At 31.6% G+C, this 16,502-nt stretch overlaps 2 protein-coding genes and 1 long non-coding RNA gene across 3 annotated transcripts; 1 reads left to right on the top strand and 2 right to left on the bottom strand.

Moving 5' to 3' along the window:
• Window positions 1-5,235: 5,235 nt before the first annotated feature.
• On the top strand, window positions 5,236-7,240 carry LOC144998076 (uncharacterized). The gene is made up of 3 exons (XR_013660112.1): window positions 5,236-5,543; window positions 6,478-6,785; window positions 6,871-7,240. It is a non-coding gene; the product is annotated as an uncharacterized LOC144998076 (long non-coding RNA).
• A 973-nt stretch (window positions 7,241-8,213) lies between these two features.
• Window positions 8,214-10,804, bottom strand: LOC145045750 (uncharacterized). Its single transcript, XM_078994074.1, has 4 exons — window positions 9,763-10,804; window positions 9,213-9,682; window positions 9,059-9,150; window positions 8,214-8,623 (listed from the first exon to the last, which is right to left on the bottom strand). Exons 1-4 carry the CDS (start codon window positions 10,399-10,401, stop codon window positions 8,214-8,216), a joined length of 1,611 nt encoding a protein of 536 aa, XP_078850200.1. The 5' UTR covers window positions 10,402-10,804.
• Window positions 10,805-12,970: 2,166 nt separating this feature from the next.
• LOC144998867 (rhodanese-like domain-containing protein / PPIC-type PPIASE domain-containing protein) lies at window positions 12,971-15,405 on the bottom strand. Its single transcript, XM_078958597.1, has 8 exons — window positions 15,057-15,405; window positions 14,493-14,606; window positions 14,141-14,232; window positions 13,956-14,056; window positions 13,767-13,877; window positions 13,562-13,670; window positions 13,402-13,452; window positions 12,971-13,179 (listed from the first exon to the last, which is right to left on the bottom strand). Exons 1-8 carry the CDS (start codon window positions 15,292-15,294, stop codon window positions 13,099-13,101), a joined length of 897 nt encoding a protein of 298 aa, XP_078814723.1. The 5' UTR covers window positions 15,295-15,405; the 3' UTR covers window positions 12,971-13,098.
• Window positions 15,406-16,502: the final 1,097 nt, after the last annotated feature.

Genomic DNA, 16,502 nt, shown 5'->3' with positions numbered 1-16,502 from the left:
TATTAATGTATTATTTTTTGCAGGGTCTACTCCTAAAATTAATGTTCTTATTTTTTGCAGATATTAATCGGAAAGTGTTATATTAATAAATTAAAAGCCTTAGGTGATAACCCATATAATTTTACTAGTCAAATAAGAACATTAATTTTAGGAGTAGACCCTGCAAAAAATAATACATTAATACAAGATACAGCTATTAGAAATCTTGAACAATTAAGTATAGCAGATATGAAATATATTAATGAATTCACATTAGATTTTATTAGATTACTATCACAAACCGGGCAAGCAATGGATGATAATTTATGTGATAAATATTTTATAAAACTTCCAGGAGATCTAGGAAGATATATACATGAAACATGGAAACAACAATATGGAGAACAGAAAAATCTAGGAATAGGACCTAGGATTACATATACATTTGTTGTATTAGAAGATAAATGTAAAGAAGTAGCTTTACAAGAACAATTAAAGAAAAATGCTTATGCCTTTTGTAAATCAGCAATTTACACACCTCAAGCATATGGACATTATGAAAGAAAAAAGAAATTACGAAAAAGCACATCATATAAAAAAGGAAATAAACCATACTATAAAAATAAATATGTAAAAATGCCACAAACAAGAAATTGTAAATGTTTTATTTGCGGCGATATTAAACATTTAGCTAATAAATGCCCAAACAAAAATAAAAATATAGAAAAAAGCAATTTAATAGAACAAATAGGAGAATATAATATAGAACTTCTTAATTCTGATAATTCTGATAATGAATCAATATATAGTATATATAGTGATAGTGATAATGATAAGCACTTAACCAAAATAACATATACATACGTAAATACAGAACAAGAAGAATGTCAACATAATTGGATAAACAAACGAGGAAATAACTATATAAAATGTTATAATTGTGGATATTATCCTAGTATAGAAAAAAGATCACAATGTAATATATGTTTTACAAAAATTTGTTACATATGCCTTAAAAAGCTATACAATTTAGAAATAAATAAAGAAAAAACAGAAAAAGAAAATAAAGAAGTAAAAATCGGATTACAATCAGAAAAGATAGAAAAATTAGAAATAATAGCTGAATTACACAAATTAAAAATACAAACTTTAGAAAATAGAATAAATATTTTAGAGGAGGTGTTAGATAAAAAGAAAAAGATCAATATTGAAGAGAACGAAGTAAATGAAATAAACCAAATGTCTCAAATAACAAATGAATATATATTAATACAAACAGATGGATCACCCAACATGATAAACCTACAATGTAGATTATGGTTAGATAATAATAAATTTTTAGATTTAACTGCATTAGTAGATACAGGAGCAACTAAAAGTGTTATATCTTATCATTTAGCACCAAAATCATATCATAAACAATTATCATATAAATTAATGACAAGAACAATTGAACACAGACTAATAACTATTACACATTACTTAGAACCAACAGGTATTCAATTTCTAGACTTTGCAGGTAACTATAGTATGAAATATGATATCCCACAAGTTAATATCAATCCCGAATATGTAAAATCTAATGATTTTATTCTCGGACTAAATTTTATTTTTGCCTTAAATGGTGCTATCACAATAACACGTAATTTTATTACACTTAGTAAACATATATATAGCTTTCCAACACTTAAATATACCAATACATCAGAGTTTGCACAAAAGCGTGGTGGACAGGGTAAATTAGACTTTTTAAAACACAATCAAATTAAGACAAACATTGAAAATGAAACAATTAAGTTATTAACAGAATTTTTAACACATGAGTTAGAAAAAGGAAAAGATATAACAAAAAGTATGAATCATCCTATAATTTTACACTTGGAGAAAATTGGACTTATAGGAGAAGATATTACAAAATCAAAAGTTAATTATATTTGTAAATTTAAATTAAAAAATCCTGATATTACAATAAGAACAGCAAACATAGAATATAGTCCGTTAGATAAAAAAGAATTTAAAAAACAGATACCAGAAATGATAGAACAGGGATTAATTAGAAAATCGGAAAGTCCACATAGATCAGCAGCTTTTATAGTAAGAAATCATTCTGAAATAAAAAGAGGAAAAGCTCGAATAGTTTATAATTATAAAAGATTAAATGACAATACAGAAGATGATGGTTACAATATACCTAATAAAGACTCTTTAATAAACTTGATACAAAAAAAAAAGGTTTTTAGCAAGTTTGATTTAAAATCTGGATACAATCAATTACAGCTTGATGAAAACTTTAAATCATGGACAGCATTTACATGTTCTGAAGGACAATATGAATGGAATGTTTTAAGTTTTGGGCTTAAAAATGCCCCATCTATATTTCAAAGGTTTATGGACAGTATTTTTCTAAAATATGATTTTTGTTTAGTATATATTGATGATATTTTGGTTGCCAGTGAAACAGTACAGGAACATGAGAAGCATTTACAGAAAATATTTGAAGAAATAAAAAGGAATGGTATTGTTATTTCTAAAAGAAAAATGGAATTGTTTAAAAGAAAAATATCGTTTCTTGGTTTAGAAATAGGAAATGGAAAAATTGAATTACAAAGTCATATATCGACAAAAATTTTAGAATTCCCAGAGAAGTTTGAAAATCTAAAACAGATACAAGCTTTTCTAGGATTGGTTAATTATGCGCGAAAATTTATTCCTAATCTTTCAAAATTAGTGGGACCATTATATAGTAAAACAACAAAAAATGGACAAAAACATTTTAACCAAGAAGACATTAAATTAGTTAAAGTAATTAAAGAAGCAGTTAAAAATATTAAATCATTAGAATTACCATTAGTCACCGATTACATAATAATAGAAGTTGATGGATGCAAAGAAGGATGGGGAGCCGTTCTCCTTTGCAAATCCGATAAATATAGTCCAAAAGATACAGAAAAAATATGCTCATATGCTAGTGGAAGCTTTAATAAGACAGGAATGAATTGGACTTCTATAGACTACGAAATACAAGCCATAATAAATGCTTTAGAAAAATTTAAAATATTTTTACATAAAGAATTTACAGTTAGAACAGATTGTGAAGCTATAGTTCGTTTTATTAAAAATGATCAAAGTAAGAAAATAAATAGGACACGATGGATTAATTTACAAAATACGATACAAGGAAGTGGATATAAGATAAATTTTGAGCACATAAAAGGAGAAAATAATGGAATAGCTGACATGCTATCCCGAAATATTAACAAATTATTTTTTGCAGATGGATAGTCGAAACAAGGGAAAGAGCAAATTAATACAGCCTACACAGCAAAAAAGAAGTTCCTCTTCTATGAGCATTTCCTCAGAAGAAGATAGAAACATAACATCAACAGAAAAATTGTTGGATTCAGCAATAAAAACAGAATATCTGCATAAACCCATACAACAGAACTCGATTCCTTATATAGAAATAGCGAGTATTACACATAATAATAACCTTTTGCAAGGATCTAAACCACAATCGTCAAACATTCAGCATTCACATTATTGGACAGGACCTTCAAAAAATACACAATATACACAGAACAGAGAAGCCGTTATAGCATTTGGTAATTGTACTTTACCAATTTGCTTCGATGAACGTAAAAAGTTTAGGCCCATGATCGGGGTGAACTTGACAGAAGACCAACAATGTTTGCTAGACAACTTATGGCATATTCAGACAGTTCCACAGGCTTCATCATTTAAAGTTCAAATTCTCAATGCCTTAAGTTTTTACTTTCATAAACAATCACCATTGACTCCTGAAAAACAAATAAAGAAGTTTACACATTATGTTGTCATAAGAGGCACTAAAGTTGGGATTTTTAATAATTGGGCAACAGTTATAAAATATATACAGTGTCAAAATCCCCTTTACAAGGGATGTTATAGTTTCCAAGAAGCTATGAATATTGCTCGGGAACATTTTGGGCTAAACAGTTTTTTCATAGAACCCGAACAGGTGAAAACATTTTCAGAAATAGCAAAAACTAGTCCAAAGCAAATGATCAAAGCTCATGAGGAAATTATTGCAAAGTTACAACAACAACTTATCCAATCTGGAAAAGATACACAGCAGATACAAAGCCAGATTGAAAACAATATTTTGAGACAAAAAATAAAAATTCTTGAAGCAAAAAATATACAGCTTATACAAAGGAATGAGAAAAAAGATGAGAAATGAAAAACAGCAATATACAGAAATTATGAATGCTTTAAAGCTCGCATTTTAGATCTCCCTTGGAGACAAACGTTGAGGCCAGTACTTGATCAGTTCAAAGAATTTGAGCAAATGGTATCTCAAAAAAATTGTATAGAATTTCCAGCAATTCTATATAAATTGCAGCAAAAAATTGTACAGATTGCTTTTCAAGAAATCAATTATAAAGGAGTTACAGTAATCCAAAGATTGAATGAGGAAGGAGAAGATACTCCCATACTCCTGTTACAAATAAACCTAAAAACTACAGATATGCCAGAAGAACAGATAATTAATTTTTATCACAATGGAATGATAGATTACTTAGAATTCTGCCTCAATAGCAGCACAGAAAGTCTTCTTAATAAATTAGGAGAAAAATTTATTTTAACAGCCGGAAACATCGCCTCTCACAGCATCAGTCCAATTATTGGGTGCAAAATTTTTTCTTCTTTTCCAGCAGCAGATGAACATACTTACAGACCTGCTAGAAAAAGAATCTTCATCACCCAAAGAACAGTACAACATGGTTATCTTAAAAAGTTATCATGCAAACAAGAAATAAATTTTGGGACTCTACAGAATCTTTCGAACGAAGATATATGCACAGCTCAAAAAACACCTATACTACCTGCAAGCTTTTGTTGGGAAAATTATAAACTCTTAGCAGAAGGACACTACTTACAAATTTGGTCTCATCAAAACTGGCATATGCTCTTGCCATTCAGCGGCGAAGGAGATACACTATTAAGACTAGAAGATATTATAAACAGTGAAGAACAGGTTGACACAGAACCAGGATCACCGGTTTCTATTGATAGTACTCATCGAGATTTTTAGCGAATGATGTTTTTTGCAACAAGGGATACAAAGTGATAAGCTTGAATAAATTTAGGGGCCATTTGAGAACAAAGACAAGTCATATCAAGTTCAAGGGCCATTTATGAAATTATAATTTGTCGTTATAGAATTATTTCCGACTCTTAGAAATGTGCTTTTATTTTATTCAGTGAGTGGTCTTTTCCTACTTTATGTAATGTCATAGTCTGTCTGTTAATTATTTAAGTGTAATTATTTAAGTGTAAATAGTACGCAATCTTTTCCTATAAAAGGGCTTGTAATCGATTGTAAAGATCATCGAATTCTCATACAAATAAAAAATTCTGTTGTTATTTCCCTCATGTCTCTCTAGACACTCTCTTTCCGATTCTCTTAGCCTATCTCTTAAGTTCCTAGTTCTTTGAAGCACTTAATATTATATCCCTTATACATAAAAAAAAAAAAAAAGAAGCTGCTGCTGCACATACGACTCTGGTTGCTTCACTTCCCTGTAAGTTTACTCTTGTTCATTTTAATTTTTGTTCATATTGTTTTTATGGTTTAACGGTAAACCCGGAAAAAACCGCCATACCCCCTTATATATATATATATATATATATATATATATATATATATATATATATATATATATATATATATATGGGGATACGGAATATACATTACAGCCCCACCTAAGTTTAGGTACTAAACCTCTAAAATATGTCGTTTTAACATGCTAAATATACCCGGTTTGGTTTCACTTGGTAAATATATTATTCTCCATAACATTTCTTTCTTTCATTATCATTTTATCATCTCCATTTTCTTTCCTCAATTATCGTTTATTACTTCTTCTAAGTGAACATTACTAAGCCTTAAACCTAAACCTAAACACTAAATTTAAACCCTAAACACTAAAGCTAAACCTTAAACCCTAAATCTAAACACTAAACCCTAAACCTTAAACCCTAAACCCTAACCCTAAACCCTAACCCTAAACCCTAAACCCTAAACCTTAACCCTAAACCCTAAACATAAACCTAAACCCTAAACCCTAAACCATAAACTCTAAAACCTAAACCCTATTGTGTCGATCTTGAATTTACATCTTGAAGTATTAATCGTGAATCCATTAACCGTAATCTTTATATCGTAAAACAATGAATTTTTGAACAGGTTTAGTACCTAAGCTTACGTGGGGCTGTAATGTATATTCCCTTTTCCCTATATATCTATATATATATATATATATATATATATATATATATATATATATATATAGGGAAAATGACTTAAAAGACCAATTAAGTTTCAAAAACGTTCATATTACCCCAATTACGTTTTTGTTGTTAAAAAAAAACCAACGAAATTATGTTTTTTATTATAAAGCCAAATAAAGTTACCAGTGAAATTAACGTTTTTTAATGGTGACCGACATCTTGCAGGTAAACGATGGAGGTAAATGAGTTGGCATATTTTTGTTGAGTTGACATCTGTGTTGGTATATCTACGTGGCATTTGTGTTAGATAGATATAGGGGATGATGGGGGATACGACTCCTTAATCAATCGACTTCTTCAACATGGCTTCATCGTCTCGATCCTCCAACTCATGCTCAAGATCAAAAATTTCCATGTCAAAAAGCACTATTGATAAAGCAAATCCTTGTGATAGTGGGTTTCCTTCTCGCATCTGGATATCAACAACAAAGGCAAATCCTGGTAAAAAATTTAGGGCTTGTCCTAACTCTTTGGTAAGTATATCTAAAAACTTGTTCTTGTTTGGGTCCCTTTTTGTTTTTCATGCTACAGTATTGTTTGTTTATATTATAATTGAAGATGAAGGATCCGAAGGATAAATGTGATTTCTGGGAATGGGTTGATGATGATGAAGAAATTATAACCAAGAACAAGAATAAGAAAGATGAAGAACATGATTTCAATACTGAAGTGAAGATTGCAATATTGGAACATGATTTCAGTGAGTACAAGATGAAGACTGATAAGGAATGTAAGAGTTTTAGAAAGGAATTAAATAAAATGAAATGTTTCGTGTTGATGTTTGTTGTTTTGTTTGTAGTGAAGTACATGAAGTAGTGTTAATGTTATTATGTAAGGGAAATGTACTTTGAAATTATCAGGATATGTATCTTCAAAGTAGTTTCATTGTACTCATGTAATATGGTTACGAAGTGGGAATGAAAAGAAGGTGTATATGAAGACTGATACATATAGAAGGATTGCACTTTATCAAATGATAATAGCAAGGGCAAAATAGTCCATAAAAGGATTGCACTTTATCAAATGATAATAACAGGGACAAAAAAGTCCATAAAAGTTTTTGACATTATGCATGTAATTTGTGTTTTAAATGGTTTTTAAACACAAAGGCAGTTTTATTGAAAACACACATAATAGTAACATACTTTTATTGATTGAAAATAGCAAGGGCAAAATAGTCCATAATAAGATTACACTTTATCAAATGATAATAGCAGGGGCAAAATAGTCCATAAAAGGATTGCACTTTATCAAATGATAATAACAGGGATAAAAAAGTCCATAAATGTTTTTGACATTATGCATGTAATTTGTGTTTTAAATGGTTTTTAAACACAAGGGCAGTTTTATTGAAAACACACATAATAGTAACATACTTTTATTGATTAAAAATAGCAAGGGCAAAATAGTCCATAATAAGATTACACTTTATCAAATGATCATAACAGGGGCAAAAAAGTCAATAAAACCTATTTCAAACTATGAAGGTGGCCTACAAAAGGTAATGCCCTACAAAACAGTTTTTACCAATTTTAACATAGTTTTAACAAATAAGGGCAAAATGGTACACTGTTATAATATGCATAAAAGGTAATAAACTACATATCAAGCATAATTAAACCACATAATCAAGCATGTGCACATGGCACTAAATGTTGGTAAATGTGCACAACACCAAAAGACAAGCCTAAGCATCAAAAAGACAAGCCTAAGCACCAAAAGATGTGCACTAAGCACCAAAAGATGTGCCATTTCAAAGTATTTGACATAATCCTAATAGAACACACTTATCCTAGTTTAAAGTGACTGGATTTTTAAGACTTTCCCCACTTCCATATTTTGTTACCACCTTCTTCCTTAACTTCAGTTTTGTGATCCTCTCAGAAGGTAATCGCCTTTTGTTAGCAACAAAATGCTGAAAAAAAAACAGGTTGGTGCTGATAGTGATGAACTTCATCAAAATCAGGTTTATGGTGGTCAACAGCCTCTTCATGGTTAGCTTCATCTTGAACAACTTCAATGTGGTGAGCTTCATCTTGAACAACCCCCTCTTGATGATCCTCAATATGATCTTCTTGATGGCCTTCAACATGATTTTCTTGATGGTCAATTTCATCTACTTGATGGTTAATCTCATCCTCTTGATGTTCAATTTCATCCTCCTGGTGGTCTTCAATATCACCTTCTTCAACAGCCTCTTCTTCACCAATCCCATCTTCACTAACCCCATCTTCATTGACCCCATCTTCACTAATCCCATCTTGACTAACCCCTTCTTCAACAGCCCCTTCACCAATAGTTGCTTTATTTGCTGCATTGTTAAAACAAAAATAATTATTATTATACAAATGTAGAGGAATGAATTATCAAAATAAAAACCAACCTTCTGTGAGCAATGGACATCACCTCTTGTTGTGCCCTTCTTGATGACAATTACTACATCTTGAGATGGACATCCCTGTCTTGTTAATTGTATGCCTTCCTTCATTTTCTGTAGGACATTTCATTATGTTTACTTTGGGCCTTCCTGGCATTCTCCTACGCCGAGGTGGTAATATGGGATCATATAGAACATCAGGCCACATGTTAGCTCCATTTATTGGTTTGACTGGATACCTATAGCAACTTTCAAACATGCTTGTTTTAAACCATACGACTACATAGTCCTCTGCATTTCCATTCAGGTATAATATAGCAGCAATGGCATGCACACAAGGGATACCACTGAGTTATCACGCTCTGCAACCACAAGTTTTTCTTTCAAGGTGAACAACATAAACTTCATGGGCTAATTTCACTTCATATTCTTCCTCGCCACTTGGAATAACATCCCAGTACCTGAAATCATATTAAGAAGGTAAGTTATTTCATATTAAATCACTTACAATTAAATAATATACCTTTGTTGTTCTTTCATCTTCTCAATCCTCTTTCTAATAGAGGGGCAGATTTCCATGTCCCACTTATGCCCCTTAATCTTTTGATTGTACATCCTCTCCATCACGTATAATCTGATTTCTTCCAGCATTGTTATTATTGGTTTCTTCCGGGCCTCTACAATTGCTGCATTGAAAGATTCAGATATACCGTTTTCCACAGCATCACAACAACTCTGAGGTTCAAAGAATGCTCTGCACCATGTATTTGGGTCTCTTTCTATCAGGTGCTCATAAGCTTCTATGGACATTGTACGAATTTCCATCATGTATGATCGGAAATTGGAATCGGTTGTAGCCTTTGCAGCCCTCCAAAATAACCTCCGAAACTCAACACCTGTGAACCCCTTCTTCTTAAAGTTGGCATAGATGTGTCGGGCACAATTCCTATGCTCACATGATGGTGCCCTTTCCTTAACAGCCTCCATTAAACCCTACAAGTTGATAACAAATTTCAGTTTTAAAGTACATAATAAAACATAATATGGTAAGTAAAATGTAAACTATAACACACCTTGTGTTGGTCTGAAATAATTGTAAGACCCTTACCATCTCCCATCTCAATGTCCTCAAGTAGAAGATCAATGAACCACATCCAAGTTTCCTTGTTTTCAACTGGCACAACAACCCATGCTAGAGGATACATTTGGTTGTTTGCGTCCCTACCAAAGGCTGTTAACAACTCACCTCTGCAAATACCCTTCAAAAAACAGCCATCAACACCGATAACCCATCTACATCCTTCAATCCAGCCATCCTTGATAGACTTCAGGCAAATATACATCCTTTTGAAGTAGTGTGTAGCATCAGGCGTATGATTTGTCTCGATCAAGACTGTTGACCCAGGATTAACCCTCAATAACTCAGCACCATAATTCCACAGGTTCTCATAATGGCTTACCAAATTGCCTGAAATCTCATCTAGTGCAAAGTACTTGACATTTCTACACTGCCCAAGACTTACCTTGAGACCATAGTCTTTCCTAACCACTTCTGCCATTTTCCTATAGCTAAACTTAGGCCTTTCCAAAATGTCAGGTATTAACATTTTTCCAATCCACTTATACGTAACAAGACAACCCAATTTTTGTTGTCTAGCACAATTATGTTTATCAATTAGTGACTTGATCTGGAATGAATTTTCCTTGTTCATAGGACTAGCCCATAGTCTAAAAGGGCAATATGGCTTCCCTTTTTCATTTTTACTGCACCTTACTAATAATGTTGTTGCCTCATTTTTTCATACCACAATGAATAACCCTTAGACACAGCATAATTTGTTAACATGTGTTTCAGTTCATCTCGATCAGAGAATTTCATACCTAACTCAGGCATCATAGTGTCCCGTTTTTGGTTTGGATCGTGAATAGGATGTTTTTTTTTACCTTACCACCAGCTTCTTCCTCTATGCCTCTTTGTGGAATAAGATTCTTCTGTGACAAAAAAGGATCAACAACTTCATGCCATTGAATGTCCTCATCATCAGCTTCATGGTCCACCGATAGATCATCCGATAATACCGAGTCCACATCATCTTTATATGTTTCAGTACCACTATCCCATTCTTCAGCTTTTTCTTCTTCAATCCAATCTAGTAAGGGTTCATGATGGTCATCAATGTAGATACTTATTTGATTATCATCATCATCAAACCCAGCATCAACGAACCTAACATAATCATCTTCATCCCTGAGCTCCCTTAACCCATCTACGAGGGATCGATTTTTAAGACAGTAATACATATCCCGACATCTATTGTTGATCAATTTTTGGAGATAGGTCTTGAACTCCTTGAAATCCATGTTACGTACATCTAGCCCCATAACAGGTACTTTATCAGGATGAAAGTAAACCAAGGGATTAGGAGAAAAAACACCTTTATGGTAGACATCAATGTTGAGTAAGTCACGAGACATGCTTGCTGCACGAGACATGCTGAGAACCCTTGTTGCACAATCGACTAACTTTCCTTTACCTTCTGTAAAAATCAATTTCACTGTCACGAGTTCACCGTTCACCGTTATGTAAGAACCCTAGATATCGATTTCACCCTTCACTGAGAACCCTTGATGGTGAATCGATATCCTTGTGGCATTTATGTTTCACGTAATGTGTTTTAATAATCCATGTCAGATTAAACCATTGATCACCGGTAAACAAAGAAGCGTAACCCACAGATGCCGGTCACCATTAAAAAACCTTATTTTTATTGGTAACTTTATTTGGATTTATAATAAAAAAACATTATTTCGTTGGTTTTTTGTGAACAACATAAACATAATTGGGGTAATATAGACGTTTTTGAAACTTAATTGGTCTTTTAAGTCATTTTCCATATATATATATATATATATATATATATATATATATATATATATATATATATATATATATATATATATATATATATATATATATATATATATATATACACAGAGAGAGAGAGAGTGTGTGTGTGTCTAGAGGCATGTATGTGGATTTGGGTTATTAGGGATGAGGTTGTTTTTTTTAATTAATTTTAAATCAAAAAAATAATAAAAATTTTAAAAAATAGAAAAACAAATTAATAAGTGCAAATATATCAGTTGAAAAAATTTCAAAACAAAATGGATAAAACTCGCAACAATATCAAAGTTTTGGGTTGATGGTGTTAGTAAAAAAAACCTTTTGGAACAAAAATGAATTTTCGACATGCCGTTTTTGCAATTTTATTTAATAATAAAATATATTTTTAGTCTAAAACAATATTATACATACTTTTAATCCAAAACAATATATTTTTAACATAAACACTGAAGTATAATTTTTTAATTCAAAAACATCATAACATTATTTAACCCAAAACTACACATAATTATTATTAACTCAAAACAAATCACACTTTTTATTTTTAAACCAAAACGCCCCAAAAGAGAGTTATTCATCAATTTGAAATATTTAACATCCGTAAAAGAAAACAAAATAGTCAAAATGAAACTAATCTACATCACATAATTGCTCACGGTGTACCATATGAGTTTATATTTAACTCCATCAATTGGTAAATGCATTGGTAGCAATAGTTACAACGATAGTTTGATTCGTTTTTATTAGAAAACCTCAATCTGAAGTTTAAAGCAAATAAAAAGAGTGAGGCCAATTAAAATACATGTATTTCAAAAAGGCTATTCCAAACTACAAGAAATTTAGTTGATGAATGCAAATCCACGTATAAAGATTTTCCTAATATGAATCCGCATGATATAATCATGTTGATGAAACCAAACTCTACAGTTATTCAATCCATCAAAATGTTTCTCTTTTATTACTTTCACTACCTAACTATAATAGACTTTGTTTTGGCGAATGCAATAAGAAAGGTAAAAGCTCCAAATGAAGTGCTTGATAGTAATGATAATTTTTCAAATGAGTTGCTCTCTTACGTGTAAATGTGTAATGTCATGACATACGTTGGTGAAAGGTTTGTTAAAGGAAAATCACAGAAAGCTCTATTATTAGTCATGTTATTATTGGTTGATTGTTAACCGACTTATAGTTAGTATATATAGTCGGTTTTTGAGAATGTAACACTTAAGCTATAACATCATTCTCCGATCAATATAAATCTAAGTTGTATTTATTTATTTATATATATATTTTTTTGTCACTTTAATCATAAAATTTGTCATTGTATTCTTGATTCAACAACATGAAACGACTTATACATGTAGGAAGTGGCGATAGAATTCAAAATTGTTTTTGATTAGTCACATTGTATTTCAATTTGATTAATATCAAAATTGCTCACTTTGCTACAAATGAGTGAGCAATAAAAAAAAATGCAAATAATGAGTGAGCAACAACTTGGTGCTCAATATGTGGGAATTGATTGATCAACCTTGAGTGCATATGCATGGATTCCACCCGCAATGTTGTATATTTTTCTAAACCCCTTCACAAACAAACATTCATATGTACCATGTTTAGTTAGGTATTAAGAACTAGGGTTAATTGCAAGAAATAGCAACATACTTCTACTTATTTGTGTATTTTTATTTCTTTCTATTACAACATTACATTGTCCTTTCGTTTTTTTTTTCTTATTAGAACATTATACTTTGAAAAACCTCCCAATTTATATATAACAAAGAAATAAGTTGCGTTTATAAATTACCTGTGTTTGCAACCATTTGGCAACTTGCAATGAGCGCATTCCATGATGACACTAAAGAAACACAAAATGTAAGTTGTAATCATAAATCGATAAAAAAAAAACAATATTTAAAAACGTGAATTATTCGTGTTTTTTTGCATAGAATAGAAGATATACATACGAGAACATAAGTATCCTTTTGAGGATCTAACTTTGTGGTGATTTCTGGGCCCCACGTCCCAAACTGCTGAAGAGGAAGAACTTGAAATCCTGATAAAGAGGCTCTCTCCCTGTTCAACAAAACAGACATTATTTCATTCTATTCATCAATCAAATTCCAGTTTATTTAATAATAATAATAAAAAAAAAAAAAAGTTACAACTTACACTTCATGTGGTTCACGAACATCAATACATTGAGCATCTTCAAGGAAATCAGGATCTTGCAATTTTACATGAAAATCTTCAGGTTGAATGTCTTCAAGTACAGATTCTTCCCTGAAATTGTATTATATTATATTATATAAAAAAACTCAAAATCATCTCTAAACTCTGATATACAAAAAAAATTAATACCTCTCTGATAAAACTTGCAATAAATGCCATCCAAATTGAGTTTTACATTTAACCACTTTGTTTAATGGAGCATTAAATGCAGCTTCCTCAAACTCAGGCACCTGCAATAATATTAATATTTAATACCATGTTTGTAAATCAATAAAACCAAAAAAATAAATAAATAATAAGTTAAAAGTTTATACCATTTGTCCCTTTCTCACCCAACCAAGCATACCACCTTCTTCCTTTGATGGACAAATTGAATATTCAACTGCCAAGTCACTTAAATCCTCCCCTGTTAATTTACAAAAATGATTTCTTTTTAGCTACATGAAGAGTAATTTACATATTTGGTCCCTGTGCTTTTCTTTATCAAAAATCACAAGTTCAGTCCAAATTGTCACACAGCCAAACTGATCAGATTTTGACTGAGGGACTAAATTGGAAAGTTTAGTGACATGGATAAAACAAATGGAAAATTTTGTTCCCATTTCATAACATTAACCCTAATAATAAGTTAAATGATGAGATAATAAAGAAAGAAAAATTCATAACCTCGTATAACTCTTTTCTGCAGCTCATACAAAGTATTTTGATCCTCCTCTTTCACAAGCAAGTGTTGCACCAATACTTCTCTACCAACATCATTACTCCCAGTAGTATATGATGCTGGAATTAAACAATATAATTCAAGTAAACCTTTTTAGAAATTTGATTATAACAAAGGCACAAAGCAAGATTTGTAGTTAGCGTCTAAATCCTGGGATTTTTAAACATGATTAACATCCTCCAAGCTTTACAATATACTATAAAGAAAAACAATTTGAATGCTATATCCATTATCCCCTATTGTTATGACTTACAGGAAACATGAATTGCAACTCCGTGTTATAGATATAAATATATAATTCCCTTGTTTTCGTTGAAATAAACGTATAAAAACATCACTCGGAATCCCAAAAAATGACTCAATTTGGCCAATATGTGTCTCTAATTTAGCAATAGACAGAGTATCACGTTTCTAGGTTTCCACATTTGAGAGTAATCAAACTGAAATCCAGTGCATATGTTGCCTCTAGTTTTCTACAGAACCGTGTTAACAAGAAAACAGAATAATACCTGATGCTCTGGGAGCTGGATGATCCATCATGCGCAGAACCCTTTTCAAAGTAAGAGAAGATGTCGAATAATTAAGGGTTTGGGATACAAGGGCGGATGATGGAGCAAATGCGGTGGCGATTCTCCTGGCCGAAGATGAAGGTGTGAGATTAAAGATTGGAAAGAGAGAGAGTCTAACAGCGCATATGCTGATAGCTGGGGAAGCTATTGATGGTAGATTACAAGAAGCTCTCAGCATACTTTTGGGTTTTGTTTTAATTTTGATTTCTATTCTAAGGAGTTGGTGTTTGGGGAAGAGAGACTGACAAGGAAGACGACGGGATAAAAATTGTAGGAATCTAGCAAATATCGAGGAATATCACACCCGGGTTATAACCTGACCGGGTCAAGATAGAAAAATCATAAATTTTTGACAAAAGTGCAAAAATGGTTACGCGTATATTTTTGGGAAAAGGACTCTTGAGGTAACTAATTTTGCCTTTTTTTTTTTTTTTTTTTCAATATAGTGATATACCAATGAACTTTTTAGAAAAGTTAAAAGTCTAAAAGTTGCTTTAAAAGCAAAGCCAAACACCCTCTAAATCTTAATCTTTTAAGATTTATGGTCTTTTTGGTCTGGTTTGTATATGAAAATAGTCATCCGACCTAACTCCCGTTAAATTATTCCTGTTAACCCCATCATATGCCTCCCACGTGAGGACATTTTTGTCTTTTCATCTTTTAAGGACCATTTTTGCATATGGAAAATATATTATACCCTTTAAATGTTCTCTACCGTTGCTATCTTTCCTAACATCTACCTCAACGAATCTTTTCTTCCCTTTCTTCTTCTCGAGCTCTTATAATAACAATGGTGCTCTGTTTTTGTGGAAAGCTTGTTGTGGTGAAAACATCATGGACCCCACTAAATCCCAGAAGGAGATTTTTGCATGCCCTATGAATGATTCTATTTGTGGGTCTATCGGGTGGCTTGACCCGCCAATGTGTGCTAGGGCTGAAGTCATCATATCTGGTCTGCTAAGAATTTTGGACTCGGTGCAATCAGTTGGTTAGAAGTGTCAACATGCTAGAGGAACAGTGCAATAAATTAATAAGGAGGAACAATATCTTGGTAGCAAATTGCAATGTATTGGATAATGAATCTTTGATGCTGAAAATCTATCTATTTGAAAGTTATTTTTTATTTATTATTTATTATTTATTTATTTATTTTTTTTGTGATTGTTATCTTTGGTATTTGGTCTGTGTAGGGGTTAGGGTTAGACAAATAGGGGGTTTTTGTTCATCAAGAGGTGAAGGGTATTAGTAGAAAATGTGGTTCGTTTGTTGTAAGGTGATTTGATCATGTTTGTAATGAATTATATTGTTAATTTAAAGATTTAGTATGCTCAACAGTCATATTAAAATGATATGGCTAAATAATATATGATCATAAGGGTTACACTA

Source organism: Lactuca saligna, chromosome 5 (genome assembly GCF_052625555.1).
Source record: "Lactuca saligna cultivar CGN05327 chromosome 5, ASM5262555v1, whole genome shotgun sequence".
Lineage (NCBI taxonomy): Eukaryota > Viridiplantae > Streptophyta > Magnoliopsida > Asterales > Asteraceae > Lactuca > Lactuca saligna.
The sequence above is the reverse complement of the archived record's forward strand: the minus strand, read 5'-3'. Positions and strand labels throughout refer to the sequence as shown.